This window comes from Chroicocephalus ridibundus, chromosome 1, assembly GCF_963924245.1.
Source record: "Chroicocephalus ridibundus chromosome 1, bChrRid1.1, whole genome shotgun sequence".
NCBI lineage: Eukaryota > Metazoa > Chordata > Aves > Charadriiformes > Laridae > Chroicocephalus > Chroicocephalus ridibundus.
This window is the reverse complement of record NC_086284.1, coordinates 165,491,358-165,506,855: the sequence shown is the minus strand read 5'-3', so window position 1 is coordinate 165,506,855 and position 15,498 is coordinate 165,491,358. Positions and strand designations below refer to the sequence as shown.

General features: G+C 39.0%; 1 protein-coding gene across 4 annotated transcripts in view; it reads right to left on the bottom strand.

Annotated features, from left to right (window-relative positions):
• Positions 1-15,498, bottom strand: part of EP300 (E1A binding protein p300) — a 65,163-nt gene that overhangs the window by 9,757 nt on the left and 39,908 nt on the right. For all 4 annotated transcript variants that reach the window (XM_063322511.1, XM_063322512.1, XM_063322509.1 and 1 more), the window contains exons 17-27: positions 15,149-15,305; positions 14,455-14,573; positions 12,213-12,452; positions 11,561-11,649; positions 9,007-9,087; positions 6,416-6,472; positions 4,882-4,959; positions 3,760-3,827; positions 2,196-2,346; positions 1,707-1,853; positions 1,149-1,262 (exon numbers count right to left, since the gene is read on the bottom strand). In XM_063322511.1, the coding sequence (XP_063178581.1) occupies positions 1,149-1,262; positions 1,707-1,853; positions 2,196-2,346; positions 3,760-3,827; positions 4,882-4,959; positions 6,416-6,472; positions 9,007-9,087; positions 11,561-11,649; positions 12,213-12,452; positions 14,455-14,573; positions 15,149-15,305 (1,301 nt within the window). The remainder of the gene's footprint in view (positions 1-1,148; positions 1,263-1,706; positions 1,854-2,195; positions 2,347-3,759; positions 3,828-4,881; positions 4,960-6,415; positions 6,473-9,006; positions 9,088-11,560; positions 11,650-12,212; positions 12,453-14,454; positions 14,574-15,148; positions 15,306-15,498) is intronic.

The following is a 15,498-nucleotide window of genomic DNA, read 5'->3' as shown; positions in this document are numbered from 1 at the left end:
GTTTGTGTTTTTGTTTGTTTGTTGTTTTTTTTGTTTGGGTTTGTTGTTTTTTGTTTGTTTTTTTTTTTTTTTAGGAGAACTCCAGTAGGAGGAATAATCAGATATCACATTGGAGAAAAATAACCATCCTTGCCGTGTTGAGAAACAGCTCTGCAGAACCCTAACCAAACCCTGGGAACTGCAGCCAGTTGTCATTCCTTCTGCCCAAGAAGGGAGAGATGATACTGCATGACCAATATTGTTTTCCCCAAATGAGAACCTGATGTTACCCATTAGCACAGAAAACAGCATTAAGTAAAAGTGAAGCCTGAGCTCTATGCAGCTATTTTACAGACTCACAGGCTAGAAAAAAAGCAGAAAGAAGTCTAACATATGCCTTTGAAGTACTAAGAACTATATCGTCTGAGGTACTGAAGAGAGTACCACACACCTTCATTCTGACTCCCCTGTTTTTCTCATGCGACTACTCTGAACATAGTCCCTGACAATTTCTTCACGAACAACTCTCTGCCAAGCTACACCAGATACCTTTGACAATAGACTGATGTTTACTTCACTGCCTTTTCTACTTCACTAATCATGGCCATTTAATTTCCACCTTTCTCATTTCTTCAGTTGTTCCATGTTCTTTTTTGTCCTGTCCCAAGTATACTCTCGTCTTTCTATTCCAACTTTTCAGTTTCTCACAATTTCAACTACTCGTTCTATAAGAGACATCTTAGTGGCCTTACACAGCCGTTACAGAGTTCATCAGTACAGCCAGAATACACTTACCTTTCTCTCATAAACATGGGTGAGAACTCACTTGCCAGCCCAAAGGAATGACCTGATTAGAGTAGTGGCATTACACAAGGCCAGCAAAATTTTAGGGTCCAGATAAAAAGGCTCACTTTTTCTACTTAGACTTCAGGAAGTTTTACATAAGTTTGGAAACCTAAAAATACCTGAAGCATAAGCCTCTCCTGAAAAGTCTGCGATCCCTTTTTGTCTTTTCCCCTTGTCAACTAAACACAGTTGTTGCGAAGTTATTCTATCACCAGTTGGTATTTAGGCACCATATTCAGCACAATAGGATCTAGTAATTTCACTTGCAGTAAGAACTACCTAGCACACATGCTGCACAGGAGAAAACATTAAAAAAGACTTACCCTAGTTTCTTGACGTATTCTAGATATCCAATTAGTATTTCATGATAGACAGCAGTCCTCAAGCATTTAGGGCGGAAGAAATGAACACTGTCAAGGTAAGATATATACACTCGCCTAAAAAAAAACAAAAACCAAAAAACAAAAAAAGGCATGATGAGAAGCAGAGATTTTAAAGTAGTTCTACAAGTTTATTCATGTTAATTCATAAAATGTGAAGCATGCAATAAAACAGTAATCTTCAAAGCCTCTGATCCTAACTTACCTCTAGAAACTCAGGGGTGTTTTGCTATCCTAGCCTCATCTCTCTAAAACTATCCAGTCCCTGCCTTGAGAATACTGACAACCGATCCTCCAGGCAGCACTGTCTGCCAGCCACCACCCCCATTAAGAAGTAACTCTGACATATTTGCTACAGAAGCTACTGTGTTTCTAGAAGCTAACAGCACTAGACTCTTCACATATGCAACACGGAAGCTCTATGCAGAGCTTCACAAGGTTCACTCAACTGAAACAGTGCCAAAATGCCAAAATAAAATAAACTTTCATGCAGCTCCTCACCTTTGATTGGGTGGAGGACAGTCTGAACCATACTCCTGTACGTGCATCCCAAAGAAGCACAAGTCTACACCATCAATTTCCTCAAAGGCAAAAAGCGCTTTCGTACGATAAGGGAAAGACTCGGCCATCTCTCCGCTGTCTACAAACCTGTGGATTACAGAGGGTAAAGGGGAATACCAAATATATTCACTATTAGAGAATACATGTCACTAGGTAAAAGCAACAATGATGATGGCTACTGTAATTTCAGTGCAATTTTAAAGTTAAATGCTTACAGACTACTCAAAATCCAAGGCATACACTTTTTTACTATGAAAAGGATGACACAATTAATGAATATGCTGCTGTAACGTCTGTTTGTCAAGAACTGGTCAGTGATGAGGTTTTGAATACAAGAGTCTACTTTTCAAAATAGTGGCATGTAAGTAAATTCAAATAGCTTCCACCTCCCCCAAAACAAAACAAAATTAGAAATGGAAAAAAACATACCTTGCTTTCATTCCTGGTTTTACTTCAACAGTTTTGTCAGATGCGTGTACCACCCTGACTGTAACCTCTCCTGCCTCGGGGTGATTCTGTCGTCTTAGGAAATCATTGACTCTGTTCTCCAAGAAGGTACCAAGTCTTGTCGCTGGTAACCCTGCAGCAGAAAAATACAGCTCTAAATATGCACAACACTGAACTGTTCAAATGTGACTTCTCTATTCAGATGCTAAATGAAAAGCGACTCTTAATGCATGCAGTATGTTATCATAAATTAAAGCTTTATCTCTAAGCGCTAACACTTCTAGATTAGGTGAGCTGCTTTTCACCTGCAGGCACATTTACAGCTTATACGTTATTTAACTAAAGAAAGAACCTGTATATATTTCAATAATGGAAAAAACAACTAAATACAACTGTATCTGCAAGTAACAGAGTTTAGAAGTTTCCCAAACAATCTTCATACAAAAGAAGAACAAGCATAACCTTAGCTGACACAAAACCTAAAACTGAAGAGGAGTTTAAGATTTGTGGTGTAACAGGTCTCTCTCCTGTCCATTACCTCTGGCAGAGTCACGTATCTGATCATCAACTTTTCATTTTTCCAATTTGACACCTTCCAGTAAAGCATCACTACACTATGTTAAGTATGCAATACATACATGTTGCTAGAATCAAAACCTGATAAAAACTGTGAAAGAACCTTTGTATTCTTGGTGAATCTAGGAAGTTTTGATTTTGGAGATTTTGGAAAAAGACTCAGATGTTGAAACCATTCATTGAGTGGTTTGCTTTCCATTTCATAAGAACAGTTGAAGAGACCACTTTTTGTGACTGAACTATAAGTCATCCCCCAAATTTCAAGACCATTTCCAGTCTTTGATATCCTCTCCTTCCTCTTTTTCCAAAGAAGGACCTTAAAAGTTAACTCTCTAACACTACCGTTAATACTTGTTAGAATCTTGATCCTATTGGTTGGCTGGGGATTTTGTTATTATTATTTTTAGCAGAAATGTAAATGCTCATGATTTGTAATAAGTACACCAGCCTAAGAAGCTTCTGAAAGACTTGTTTTGTCTATAGAACAGATGGACAATGACTGCACAGGTTTCGTCCTACGTTGCTTTCAAATCAGCTGCCTTGATCAAAAGGAAACGTCTATAGAGAGTTTTGTCACCAGTTGATGCAACCTTTATCTCCGCTAAAGCTTTTAAGAGCAGCAGTAGTCACGGTGACTTGAACACGTTATCATAAATTTAAGTTAGACTGCAGACACACAGCAACTATTTCCCAATGCTATTAATAATGCAGTTGAGATAAAGGGATGTGTATCTTGCATTAGCAGTGCTCTAAAACAGTTTGTTAACCCTCTACAACAGACTATTAACCAACGACAACACCTGCAAATGCAAACATTCTGAACATCACAGAACTGATGTTCAGAACTGACCAAAAGTATCCTACTTTAACTCCAAAAATTGAAATGAATGCAAAATGAGCATAAAAGCCACCCCTTTCCCATTCTAAACAAATTACTTAAGATTTGTTGGTGCAAGTGTCAGAATCTTACTTTTAGCAGAGAATTTGTTCTCTTTCCTGGTTCTTCCTGTTTTCTTTAGGCAGCCATCACAGACAAAGCTGAAGTAAAAACAGGAGAAAGTGAAAAACCAAGTCAGACCGTAAAGTTCCTTAGCATCTTAGAAGCAAAATTATTCATTCACCATATCTTATCCTGTCTGGAAAATACTTTAAATGAAAGTTGAAATAAAAGACAGCACAGAGAACAGCGCTGGTAGAAAGAGCCCAACTGTTTCAGAGGTGCAGAGGAGGATCTAAGCTCCAGGGGGTGCACCTCCGGTCCGTCACCCACGTCACCATCCGCAAGCTCAGCAAACACTGTCTCCACTGGCAAGTCTATCAATATTGGCTTAAAGTATTCTTGCAATAAGTAGTCTCAAACTGCCATCTCTGATGGAGATACTGCAACACATATAGCAAAAGGCTGATTTTTTCCTAAATGCCCAAGTATGAAATGATGGGCAGATTCTTCCTCAGTTACAGGATGTCTGCCTTCTTCTGCAGCGATGTGGATGGGACAAAAAGAATGGTACAAGTCAGAGCTTTCTTGTCAAGAAAGGGAACATTTAAGCTCTTACAGAGCTTTACCTACATATAATTTATCAGCTTTTTAAAAAAGCTTTTAAAGCAATTGGAAAAAAAAACCAGTATTTTTATCAAGAACTATGAAGTATCTAAAGACGACTAGATTGTTTTCAAAATTTAATTTAGTCACTGAGGTCAAAAAAGTGAATTCACCTGTTAAATTCTTTTGTTTTTACAATATTTTTTTTGAAGATGACAAAGCAATATGATTTGTACAGAAAATAGATTAGTATAAAATTGTTATGAAACTAAAACCATCTTTTCATGAAGGACCAATATCTTTAAACATAAAAGGCCGAAACTTAAGCCTGAAAGGCCCTCCTCCACACACAGGTATTTTAGAAACATTTAAGATTGGAAACAACTTCACATGCAACACTAAGATATGATGCCTAAATTTGATGTTACCCTACGTATTCTGTAAAATTTTCAGGTGGGAATGCAACTTCTTCTTAAATATAACCAACGTAAGCACTAACTCTAGTAAATCTGTCATCTACTCTCTACTTCAGAAGGAGAAATTCCTCACCCAGAAGGCCAGATTATCTCATTATGAAGAACGCAGATCTGGTGCATTTTTCTTCCACACTCTATACATTCAACAAATCTGTAGAAGGAAAAAAGGGGGAAGGGAAGAAGGTTAGTAGTGTCATTACTTGCTTGTATATTTTGTAGTATTTTATTAGAGGAGTTCTAGCATTTAGGCTCTTGAGCCTTTTTAATATAGAGAGCACGCCTATGCTGAAAACAGCTTCCAGAACGAATTAAGACTCTGTCAGCTCGAGTCAGGTAGCCTATGCAGGGACACATTATTATTACTATTTGCTTGCCTTACTGCCATCAACTTCACTCATATTTTTTTTTTTTTTTAAAGTTAAGCCCTTCTAAGGATAAAATCTGTAAACTGCTTGTTGCTATAACAAAGAGAGGAAAAAGGAGTCACAGATGTCAGAAGCGAAGAACCAGGAGAAATAGTTGGCTCTTAGTTGCCTCACTATGCTTGAAGCCTGGGCTACATTGCAAATATACTGCAGGAAGGTGGGAAGGAAGAAAACAGAAGCTTTCAGAAGTATAGCAGAGATTTAAGGACAGGTTTTAAGGTAAGCGATATGGTCTGTTTCACAGATGTTGGTGAATATAATTCTCCAAAATACCTAAGGTTGCTTCATGTATCGGGGCAATCTGACTCCTTTTGAACACAGCTATTTATTAAAGTCTAAGACTTTGAATGAATAGCTGTAATTTATGTAGGGCATATGGTATCATACTGTAAGTTAGGCTTGTATTCTACCATTATGCTGTATCTTCACTATAACAAAAGGGAAAGAAAAGTTATGAATCAAGTTACTATTCTCTCCTTCCCACAGCCCTTGTAAAACAGAAGAACTGGCTGACCCTTATGCCCTTAGAAGGATGGTGTGGGAAGAATACATATCCTTTTTGCTCATTCATTTGAGAATGAAGATAACGTTTGCAGAGTAACAGCACAGGTGTATAACGCAGAAGCATGTAAAGTGGCTTCAAGAAAACCCTCAGGAATATAAAGAAAAGCAGCTGAGTCACCATCATTTAACATTAGCGAATGCCTACAGTTCTGCTTCCAGTGCAGCGTAGAAGAACCGGCTGATTCAAATTTAACAACTTTTCCTTCTACTACATCTGCCTGTAAAATATGACAACTAGAAACGCCAACAGCATCTAAAGAGCTACTGCCAAATGACTCAAATCAGTTCTGAGACTTGAGCGTTTGCCACAACAGGGTTTCAAAGCAGAGTTATCTGCATTCATCCTTCTGTTGAATCCATGTTTAAGACATCAAAATGCACTGATTTTGGCCAATACATACAGTGTTACATATTTCTCAAGTACAGCTGTGGTGGTTCGGGTTCGCAGGACAGAATGCCAGATATGCCACTTACTGAGCAGCCCCTACTGGCTAACAGAGCTACATGAAATTTGGAAAATACTGAAAAACAAAGGTGATGGTGAACGAATAACATGTTTTTTTTACAAAATAATTATAACGAAATTAGGATCATTCAAAGAGTGACAGCATTACTTACAGTTCAGGGTCCAGTGTATCGTTTTTCCTTTTTGAAAACTGTTCTTTGTTTATCGTGCTACGGAGAAACAGGCAATAAAACTCAGTTTTAACACAAGACAACATACATTCATGCCATACCACACACATCTGCACACCAAGACAAAACTTGTAAGCAGATTTTTTGAACGCTCACTGGCATTACAAGGAAAGGAGCTGTATTTTACAAAGTGACAGACAACTAAAGTATACGCCACCCTTGACTCTGCCCATGGAAAACATTCTTTTCTATGGGACAATAGCTTGTAGAGAACCACATTGCTCCTTTATTCAGTTTTACTACAGGATAAATGACAAAACTTGCTGACATTCAAGTTTTGGACCAGTCTGATTGGTATTTCATAGCGAAGGACTATTTGATATGCCTCTCTGATATTCTGAAGGTAGAGAAGTCCAATTATCTTTGATTACCAAGAAAGGCAGGCTCTTATTTCAGATCCCCCTAGCCCTCCTCCTAGATTAACTTCAAAGGATAAATTGCATCTTCCAAGCCCTGCAACCCCAGCCCAGCCATTATTCTACATTATCTTTACCTTCCCTATAGCCTTTGTAAGGCTAGAAATTCCATCTTTTTCACAGTGAGATCCCAGCTATCTTATATACTAATCTGGTTCAAAATAGTCCAGAAGGATCACACAAGAATACCCAGATCTCTGAGAATTTACCCCCAAGAGTGTGTTGTATAACATGTGAAGATCAGAACATGCCTCTGAGAAGCAATGACAGAGACTCAGTCCAACTTGCGTGAGGTGCATTAGCCTTCATATCCTTTTATTTCAGTGTTTATTCCGAATAGTGACAGATGCAGAATACTTCAAGATTCTTATCAGATAAATGAGGAAATTTCAATCTCCCAATTACCTCAAACTATTATTATAATATGGTGAGTAGAACTGTAAACAGGACCTGACATATATACTCCTAATCTTTTTTGCTTTTGTTCATTTTAACAACAGATTGTGGGAAGGGAGGAAAGGAGCAAGATCTCTATACGCCCCAGTAAAATGAGTTCTAAGAGAAAGCCTGTAAGTGGGTGAGAGAACATTCAAAAGCGTACTCGGTCCTCATGTGCAGCCTGTAGCCTCCATTTTTACTACACAACAACCAAGCATTTAAAACAGCTATGGAAAAATTATACCAGGAGCTGCAAGTACCTTCTAACCATTGCTTGTGTTCAAAGAGCTTTTGATTGCTTTCATTATTAAAAAAAAAAATAAATAAATTGTATCCAGCATCCATGTTCCAATTCTACTGTAAAAATCAAAAGCACTCTATGCTGCCTTCTACCCTGACTCTAAGGTTTGTAGGAAACCATTCAACCTTGTGTACGAGAAAGATCATACTCTCTCAGCAGCTAAACAAAAATTTATATATAAAGATGAATATATTTAATGTTTGTTTATATATACAGATTTACATGTATATAGATACTTGCGTCTTTCACATGCAACTACTTCATATCCCACATCTCATATTAACAAAACTGGACAGTATCAATTAAACTTTGCGTCTCTGCTTCTACTAGAGCAGTAATTAATACTATTAGCAGGGACACGGCCCATTGTACTGACCAGCATATGAACATTATTGCTTCCTTTTTCCTTCCAGAAAGGCACAAGTACTCTTACATCTTCCCAAGGCCCAGCAGATTCTTTCACTGCTGTTTTAGGTACATCCACCAGTGCAACCAGGATTCGGTAACACGCTGGTAAAGACAATTCCTACTTCCAGTGAAAGTTAACTCAGTTTATCCAATTACCAACTTGGACAACTCTCCCCCTGGCTTCAGACTTTTCTAAGTTCCTCACTTCCTTCTACATGCAGTGTTCCTGCAATGCCCTTCCCCAAAGAGCTTTCTTCAACAGCTCAAAGAGTAACTGCCTGGCACTCATCTGTCCCTCAAGGGCTTCCTCAGTCGCCCAAAATTCTCTTTCAAGAGTTTTTGGGGGGAGGTATGAGGAAGGTACAGCAGAATGAAAGACTGTCCCAACAGCTTGCTACCAGCATGGAAAACGCAACTAAATCCATGCCTGGCCTTTTACCATGATCTCCTCAATAACTGAACAGCATTTCGCAGAAGCAGATGACACTCCAGCAGTAAAATGTTTGTACAGCAAAAGGAGGTTGCCTGCTTCTGATTTGGATGAAAAACAATCTGAAGTTGAGCATAGCCAGTCTATAAACAGAATAGTACGTTTCATTATTTCCAACTATGTCTGTCACCTACCTGCCTGCAGGCATGCTTATTTTTTTTGCAGTAGAATACATTTCTTTCAGAAAAGCAGCAATTCTCTTCTTTCCTCTCTATTGGTATAGTTGCAGTATATAGTTGCACTAAGTGCTTATTTTTCACTACAGTTCAGTTATTCCAGATTTTAAAGAAAAAAATCTACAGCACAAGTCCAGGCTTTTATGAAGAATATTTGGTCCACCTTCTACTAGCCTATGAACAGCAAGGGTTACCTAAAACTAAACTCCTTCCCTTTGAGAAAGCACTATAGACCATGACACAGCTTATGAATGCACAGCCCAAGCAAACACAAATAAACTCACGTTTGAGGTTGTGATGGGTCATCTCCCAGAGAAACGCTCTCCCCTTGGATTTCGTTGAAGCACTTCTCACAGAAATGATACCTGTCAGCAAGAAGGCCATATTTGGGTGAACTGCTCCGTCCACACAACACAGCCCAAGCCAAGCAACGGAGCCACCAATCACAGCAGGCCAAGGAAGGGACAGGAGCAGAGAGCAGGTCATCAACGGCGACAAGGATATTCAATGATGCAGATTTATGGGCCCCACATTGTGTTTGGTTGGTTTGGTTTTTTTGGTTTGTTTTTTTGTTTGTTTGTTTGTTTTTGGGGTTTTTTTGCGCAATCAAAGCCAAGTGCAGACAATGACAAGCATGAAGGAGAAATAAAAAAACAACACAAACACGAACAAACAAAGAAATGGGGGTTTGCAGGACAGAAAACAAAAACATAGAAGCAGGACAAGACAACACAAAGCAGAAAGCCAAGGCAAAGCACAGATTAGCATTAAATCTCTCAAATGGGTTCACAAGCAGCAAATGATTAAAGCAAATTAAACAAGATTATTCCATTTTAGCATACCCATACCCTCTTCATTTTAATAATCCATGCCATGTACAGCAAAGAATTAAAATGAGAAAGGCAAAAAGAGCAGAAGGAAGGAAGAACTGCTACTCTGACTTCTACATCAGCACAGCAGTTCTGTTGGCAGGAGGATCTGCAGGAGATCAATGGAAGAGGGATAGTCTTCCATCTTAAGTGTATAAATGCTGAAAGACCACAGGATTCTCTCCCAGTTGAAAGGGAAAGCTAAACACCAGAAGCTTCAAGAATAATAAAATCTGTCCTCAAAAATCTTACAAACATTAATTATAGAACTGTCAAACTGTACATTAACTAAATACGTAACATTTAACTATACACATAATGCTCTATATTGATACGATTCTGCCATAGCCCAGTTTGAGTGTAGAACAGTCCAGGCATCAATACAGCAAGCATTACAGAGAAAGATTTCATTTATACTTGAATAAAATAGTGATTAATTCAAGATTCTACCCCAGCCCTCAAAAATGTTCTAAAATTGTGGTCTCTCCATTACTAAGGCATGTTAATTGAGTGCACAAGACAACTAAAAATAAATAAAATTCAAACAAGTTTATTATAAAGCCACACAAACCCACGCTATAGCAGCTGTTAGGCTAAAAAGACAGGTCTCAACCCTCTCTCGCATTTCTCATGTGAGATAACGCAGAAAACAGTACTTCTGAAATTGTACATTTCAGTCTATAGATATATATGCATGTGCATACATAATGTAATTTACAATTCACATATATGCACCTGTTATAATGCAAAAATTCCCTTCTAATGTCTGAAAACATGTAAAGCATGTCAGATTTTTTGAGTCTTTTGGTCCATCTAGTGCTTGTCCATAGATAAACATAAGCAGAAGATACTGACATGATATGAAGAGCTCTATATTATGTAAGTCTAAAACTACAATAGTTATTATGGGATACTATAAGCTTATTTTCTACTTCTTCACCACTAAAAACCTCCACTCACTGCTATAAACCTTTGTGAAGCCTAAGAAGGTTAAGATCTAACTCCTGTAGCTCTTCAGTTGCTTTCACCTGACCGGGTGCTTAAGAAAACTGCAATTCTTGCAAAAATCTACTTGGCTTTCAGGTAAAAGCCTTAGTGTTTTTGTTGTTCTGGGGTGGGTTTTTTTTGTTTAAGGTGTTGGAAAGAACGGAGAGCAGGAACTAAATTCATGGAGGTGACAGTTTGGAGATAACTGGCCCTTTGCTCTAACAGGTACATTCTGGTAGACAGCCCAGGGGATATGGGAGTGTTAAAGCATGTATTTCCCTGCTTCTTCCTCCCTCACTACCCCAATTGGCAAAGAGAAGCCTTGCAAGAGTCTTTCAGAAGTCAAATACATTTAAATCCTTTAACAAACCTCAAGTCAAAAAAATTATTCGAAAGACCTGAAGAAGTGACAGCACTTTACAGAGCTGCTGACAGCTACTGCAAGACAACTCCCTTAAGGAAACTTAGGGAGGAAAAGCAAGTACTGAAGAACTGAACACACAAACCTTCCAATGAAGATTTGCACCATAAAAATAAGTATGCTCTTCAGTGTTAACATCATAAAAAAACCCAAGACTTGTCAAGTACAGTATGTATTATGAGCACTAATATACACTAATACACTTGCTGCACGGTTTACTTAGTGTTCTGCATGAAAAACACTGCTGCATGGTAAGAAGGAAAAGACAACAGACTTGTATATATGATTTGTAGATAACTGAAGATTTAACTAACTGCAGGATAAAAATTTAGTAAAACATCACGTTTCTGCAAACAAAAGAGGAAGAGAAAAGACTGCAGTGAACTTTTGCAGAAAGAAATTATCACACAAGGTAAACTATTCAAGGGCACTTCCAGCAAATTTTTATCTTAACACATGAAGGTGTACACATATAAAGAGGGTGTATATTTAGATACATGCACGCCTTTTAAACAGATCGATTGCAGCATGCACAAAAACGCACCAATGACTTTTCCTTACCTGTTCTGGTAACTGTAGTAAGTGGCATCTCGAGGGATTGTACACAGCTGTTTGCCATAGCAACACAAAGTCTGTGGCGAGAACTCCAACTGCAAAGAGGAATTGGTCATCTTAGTACTCACGAGTGTTTTCACTCGCTCTCCAGGCGAAGCAAGCGTGACCCAGACAATGATCATTTCCACCTTATTCTGTGCACAGATCTCACAGCACGGCAAGTGCACAAAGTGCTAGTCATAAAAAATGTTCAGTGGGCTGTTATTCTCAAGTTAGCTCTTCTCCAAAGATGGAAAGCATATCCAAACAAGACAATGGAAATACAGTCTCAATATACAGTGAAGTAGAGCATACTTCTGCAGTAACAAACCCACATCTGTTTAATTTGCAATAGCAAACATGGTCGCCCTAACCAAAATAAGCCTTCAGTTACTGACTTCTTCCCCCCAAGGGCTTATATACAAATAGATGATTTAAGCACTGCATAGAATTTAGAAGATCCATAAAACCCTCAAAATCAGATTACTCAGGGTTGCTAAATTGTGGTAAATTTTCAAAATTTTTGACACAACAAAACTGCTAACAATTACAACTGCTGTATTTTTTCCCCGCTTAGCACCAGAAGCACGCAGCAGACTAAAGATATTTATTTTCTTACCTTTCTTCCACAGCAATAACCAAGGCTCTGCATAACTGGGTCAATTTCTTGCTCAAAGACCTCTGCCAGTTTGGAACAGTACTTATATACCCGGGATGTTTTGCGGTTATACAGCCAGGCATTATTGAACATGAGCCAGATGTCATCTACGTATTGCCACGGCTCCTGATACTGTCCCGTGTCCAGCTTCCTCTTGATAGTGGAAAGGTCCATGGGGTTCTTTACTATGTCAAAATAATCCTGCAAGAATACACAGCGTATCAAAACACCACTACCGAACTGTGTTGTGACAGGACAGCGTGCGCATTCCCAGCATATAAATTCTTCTGCAGTACATCAAGAAAAACAGGTTCCTCCCTGACTTGATTGTCAAACTGCTTGTGACGTACAATAAAAAAACCCCTCTAAGTAATACTGTATCACTCCCTAGTACTTCCTTTTCATTATGCCTTTATTTCTCAGGCTCTAACGCTCTTCCACTCCTGAGGAAATAAAGCCACTCTAATTTTAGTCAGCAAAACAAGTAGCACAAGCAGTAGGAAATAGCAATGTTTTTGCAGCCACTGTGATCCGAGGATATACAAGAGCATTAATAGAAAGTGACTGGTTTTAACAGACCAGACAACCTAGTAAACGAAAAGAAGTAACTTTATTAGATTATAAACAATATCATGGCTCCTCTAAAGAATGCCTTTTTCCAATCCCCCCCATCAGTTATATGGCCACTTCTACAAAAGTCCCCAGATTCTGATAGCCAATTGAGAGCTTGTTAAAGAATATCAGCAACATTTATGCCTACTTATAATACAGCAGGCCTTGAATTTTTACAGTATCTATCCTGAAAAAACCACACACCAAACAAACAAACAAACCCTTTCAGGCAAAAAAACATTGCCCAAAGCACCTAAGCAGAACTTTTATGTATACATACTGTGTATAAATAATAAACTTGTGTGGTCAATCCAGAGAGTTTATGTCCTGGTTTGAGGTAAAACAGAACCAATTTCTGCTCAGTGATTTTATTCCTTAGCTAGGCTTCTTCTAACTCTCTGAAATTAACAGCACGTTGTGTCGAAAGCAGTTCATTCTCAAGAGTGATAAGACCAATGTTTACAGTTTGTGCCAAGGAGTGGTATGCAGAGAGGCTCTTGCTTATACTTATTGCTGTAACAACCAAGGTCAGCTAATTTCATTATTTGCCCCATTGGAGGGTCGGAAGGGGAAAAGCGTAGAGGGGTCCCACCTGCAGGGAGGAGCAGACAGGACAGGTGACCCAAAAATTGACCAACAGGGATATTCCATCCCATCTGCCCCATGCTCAGTATAAAAGCTGAGGGATCAATGGGTCAACTCTCCTTCTTCGATGACTGACATCCAAGGAGGACCCTGCCTGTTCATCTGCCTTTGATCCCGATCCGTGGGTTCCTGACTCCAGCTGTGGAATCCAGTTCCCACCCGTCACTGAGTCCAGTCTGGGACTTCCCCAGTGCCTGCTGGTGACGTCATCCTGGGAGCTTAATACGGTTTTGTGTATACTGTATCTATTTTCATTATTTTCCTTTTTATTTTATTATTAACATTTCATTAAAGTAGTTTAGTTTCTTCTAAACTCATAAATCTCTTTAACTCTCCTCCTCCTCTCCGTGTACGAGGCTGGCGGGGGGACATCTGTTGCCGGCCATTGGCCAATTTGGCCAAAACCATGGCAGTTTAACACACAGATCCCTGAAGGATAGTAATGCCTTCTGAAGACAACTCTAAAACAAGCAGAAAATTTGACCTAAACAAAACTAGATGTTGAATAGTCTCCTTGCTCATAACAGATTAATAATCATTGATGGATTTATTTTTTTTTAAAGTGGTCTTGATCTGCTTAATTTCCCACACATTCAGCCAAGTTTTATGTATGATGAGAAACGCCTAAGGAATTCAGCAATAGAAACAGCACATCATGAAGCAACGTCCATAAAAAGCCCACACAGCACCGGGGTTCTGCTGGCAATCCCTTCAACGTATGGTACACCTGCTTATTTATCAAGAGGAACACAGACCCGAACAGACTTCTGAAAAAACAAACTTTCCTAAGTCAGACATGGTTCACTCCACTGCCCAAGCTAAAACCTCTTCAAATGCATCAATATAAAAATGTTAACAAGAAAGACTTCAGCTGTTCTCGAACAGGTATGCCATAATATAGTAGTTTTGAATTAAAGCCAAGAAAGTATCTTGCTAAGACACTCACAGGAATTCCTAGTAGTTGAGGATCCACAGGCTGTCGAAATGGAAGAGACTCTGGATCCTGACGGTAAAGTGCCTCCAGTGTTGGCATAAGTGCCTGCCGCAACTCTTCTGGCTTGAAAACTTTTGGAAAAACAATCAACATTAAAAAGACAGCAGAAACAGCTGTAAGGAAGAAACCTGCTGGAAGATGTAAGTTCTGTGGAAAAAGACTACAAACAATGGATTTAAGTTACTTAGCATGGCTTGTTTATCCTCTGCAACACTGAATTCTGAGGAGGATATTAAAATGATCATCTGTACACAAGGAGATGGCCAAAATATTAAAGAGAATCTTGTTTTTGTCGTAGGAAGGCACCGCTACATTTAATAGAGCTGTTTTACATTCCAAATATGGCTCCTCTCTGATGTCCCAAGAAATACTTATCTAGAAAACCTGTAACCGAGGAGTATTTCAAATCTCAATTGTACTGACAATTTCACTAAGGCTCAATGTCTAATACTAAAGCCTTAAAGAACTTGCCCAAAGCCAATTACAAGCACATGTATTATCAGATAGTTTTGCCAAAAGCCACAAAGAACAATACACGTAAGTTTACGGATTACCAATGAAGAAAGCTCTTCCCTCCCGCCCACCCCGGCAACGATTTCTTCAGGGAGATGCAGTGAATTTCAGTCAAGACAGTATTCCTGCTTACTTTTCTTCTTAGACTGCCCAGCTGCTGGAGAAGACTGAGTAGCTGGAGTAGTAGGTCTTTCTTCCCCCTCCGGTATTTCAGTCTTCACTTCAGATTTCTTCTCTTCTTGTTCCATTGGGTCTGGTTTACATTCCTCCGTGACTGGTTCTACTTTAACCTGGAAAATAGTTTGGAGCCTGTCACCTGCCATCCTACCCACCACTCTCCCCTAAGATTAACGGTATCTACTTTGTAGTGAAAACTTGCCTAAAACTTGAGCAGATGTGCTAGAACGCACCTTTAAACACTGCAGTAGCAGCACTGATGAGCTGCTAACCAGTCCTGAGCTGCAAGTAGACTCAGAGGTACTC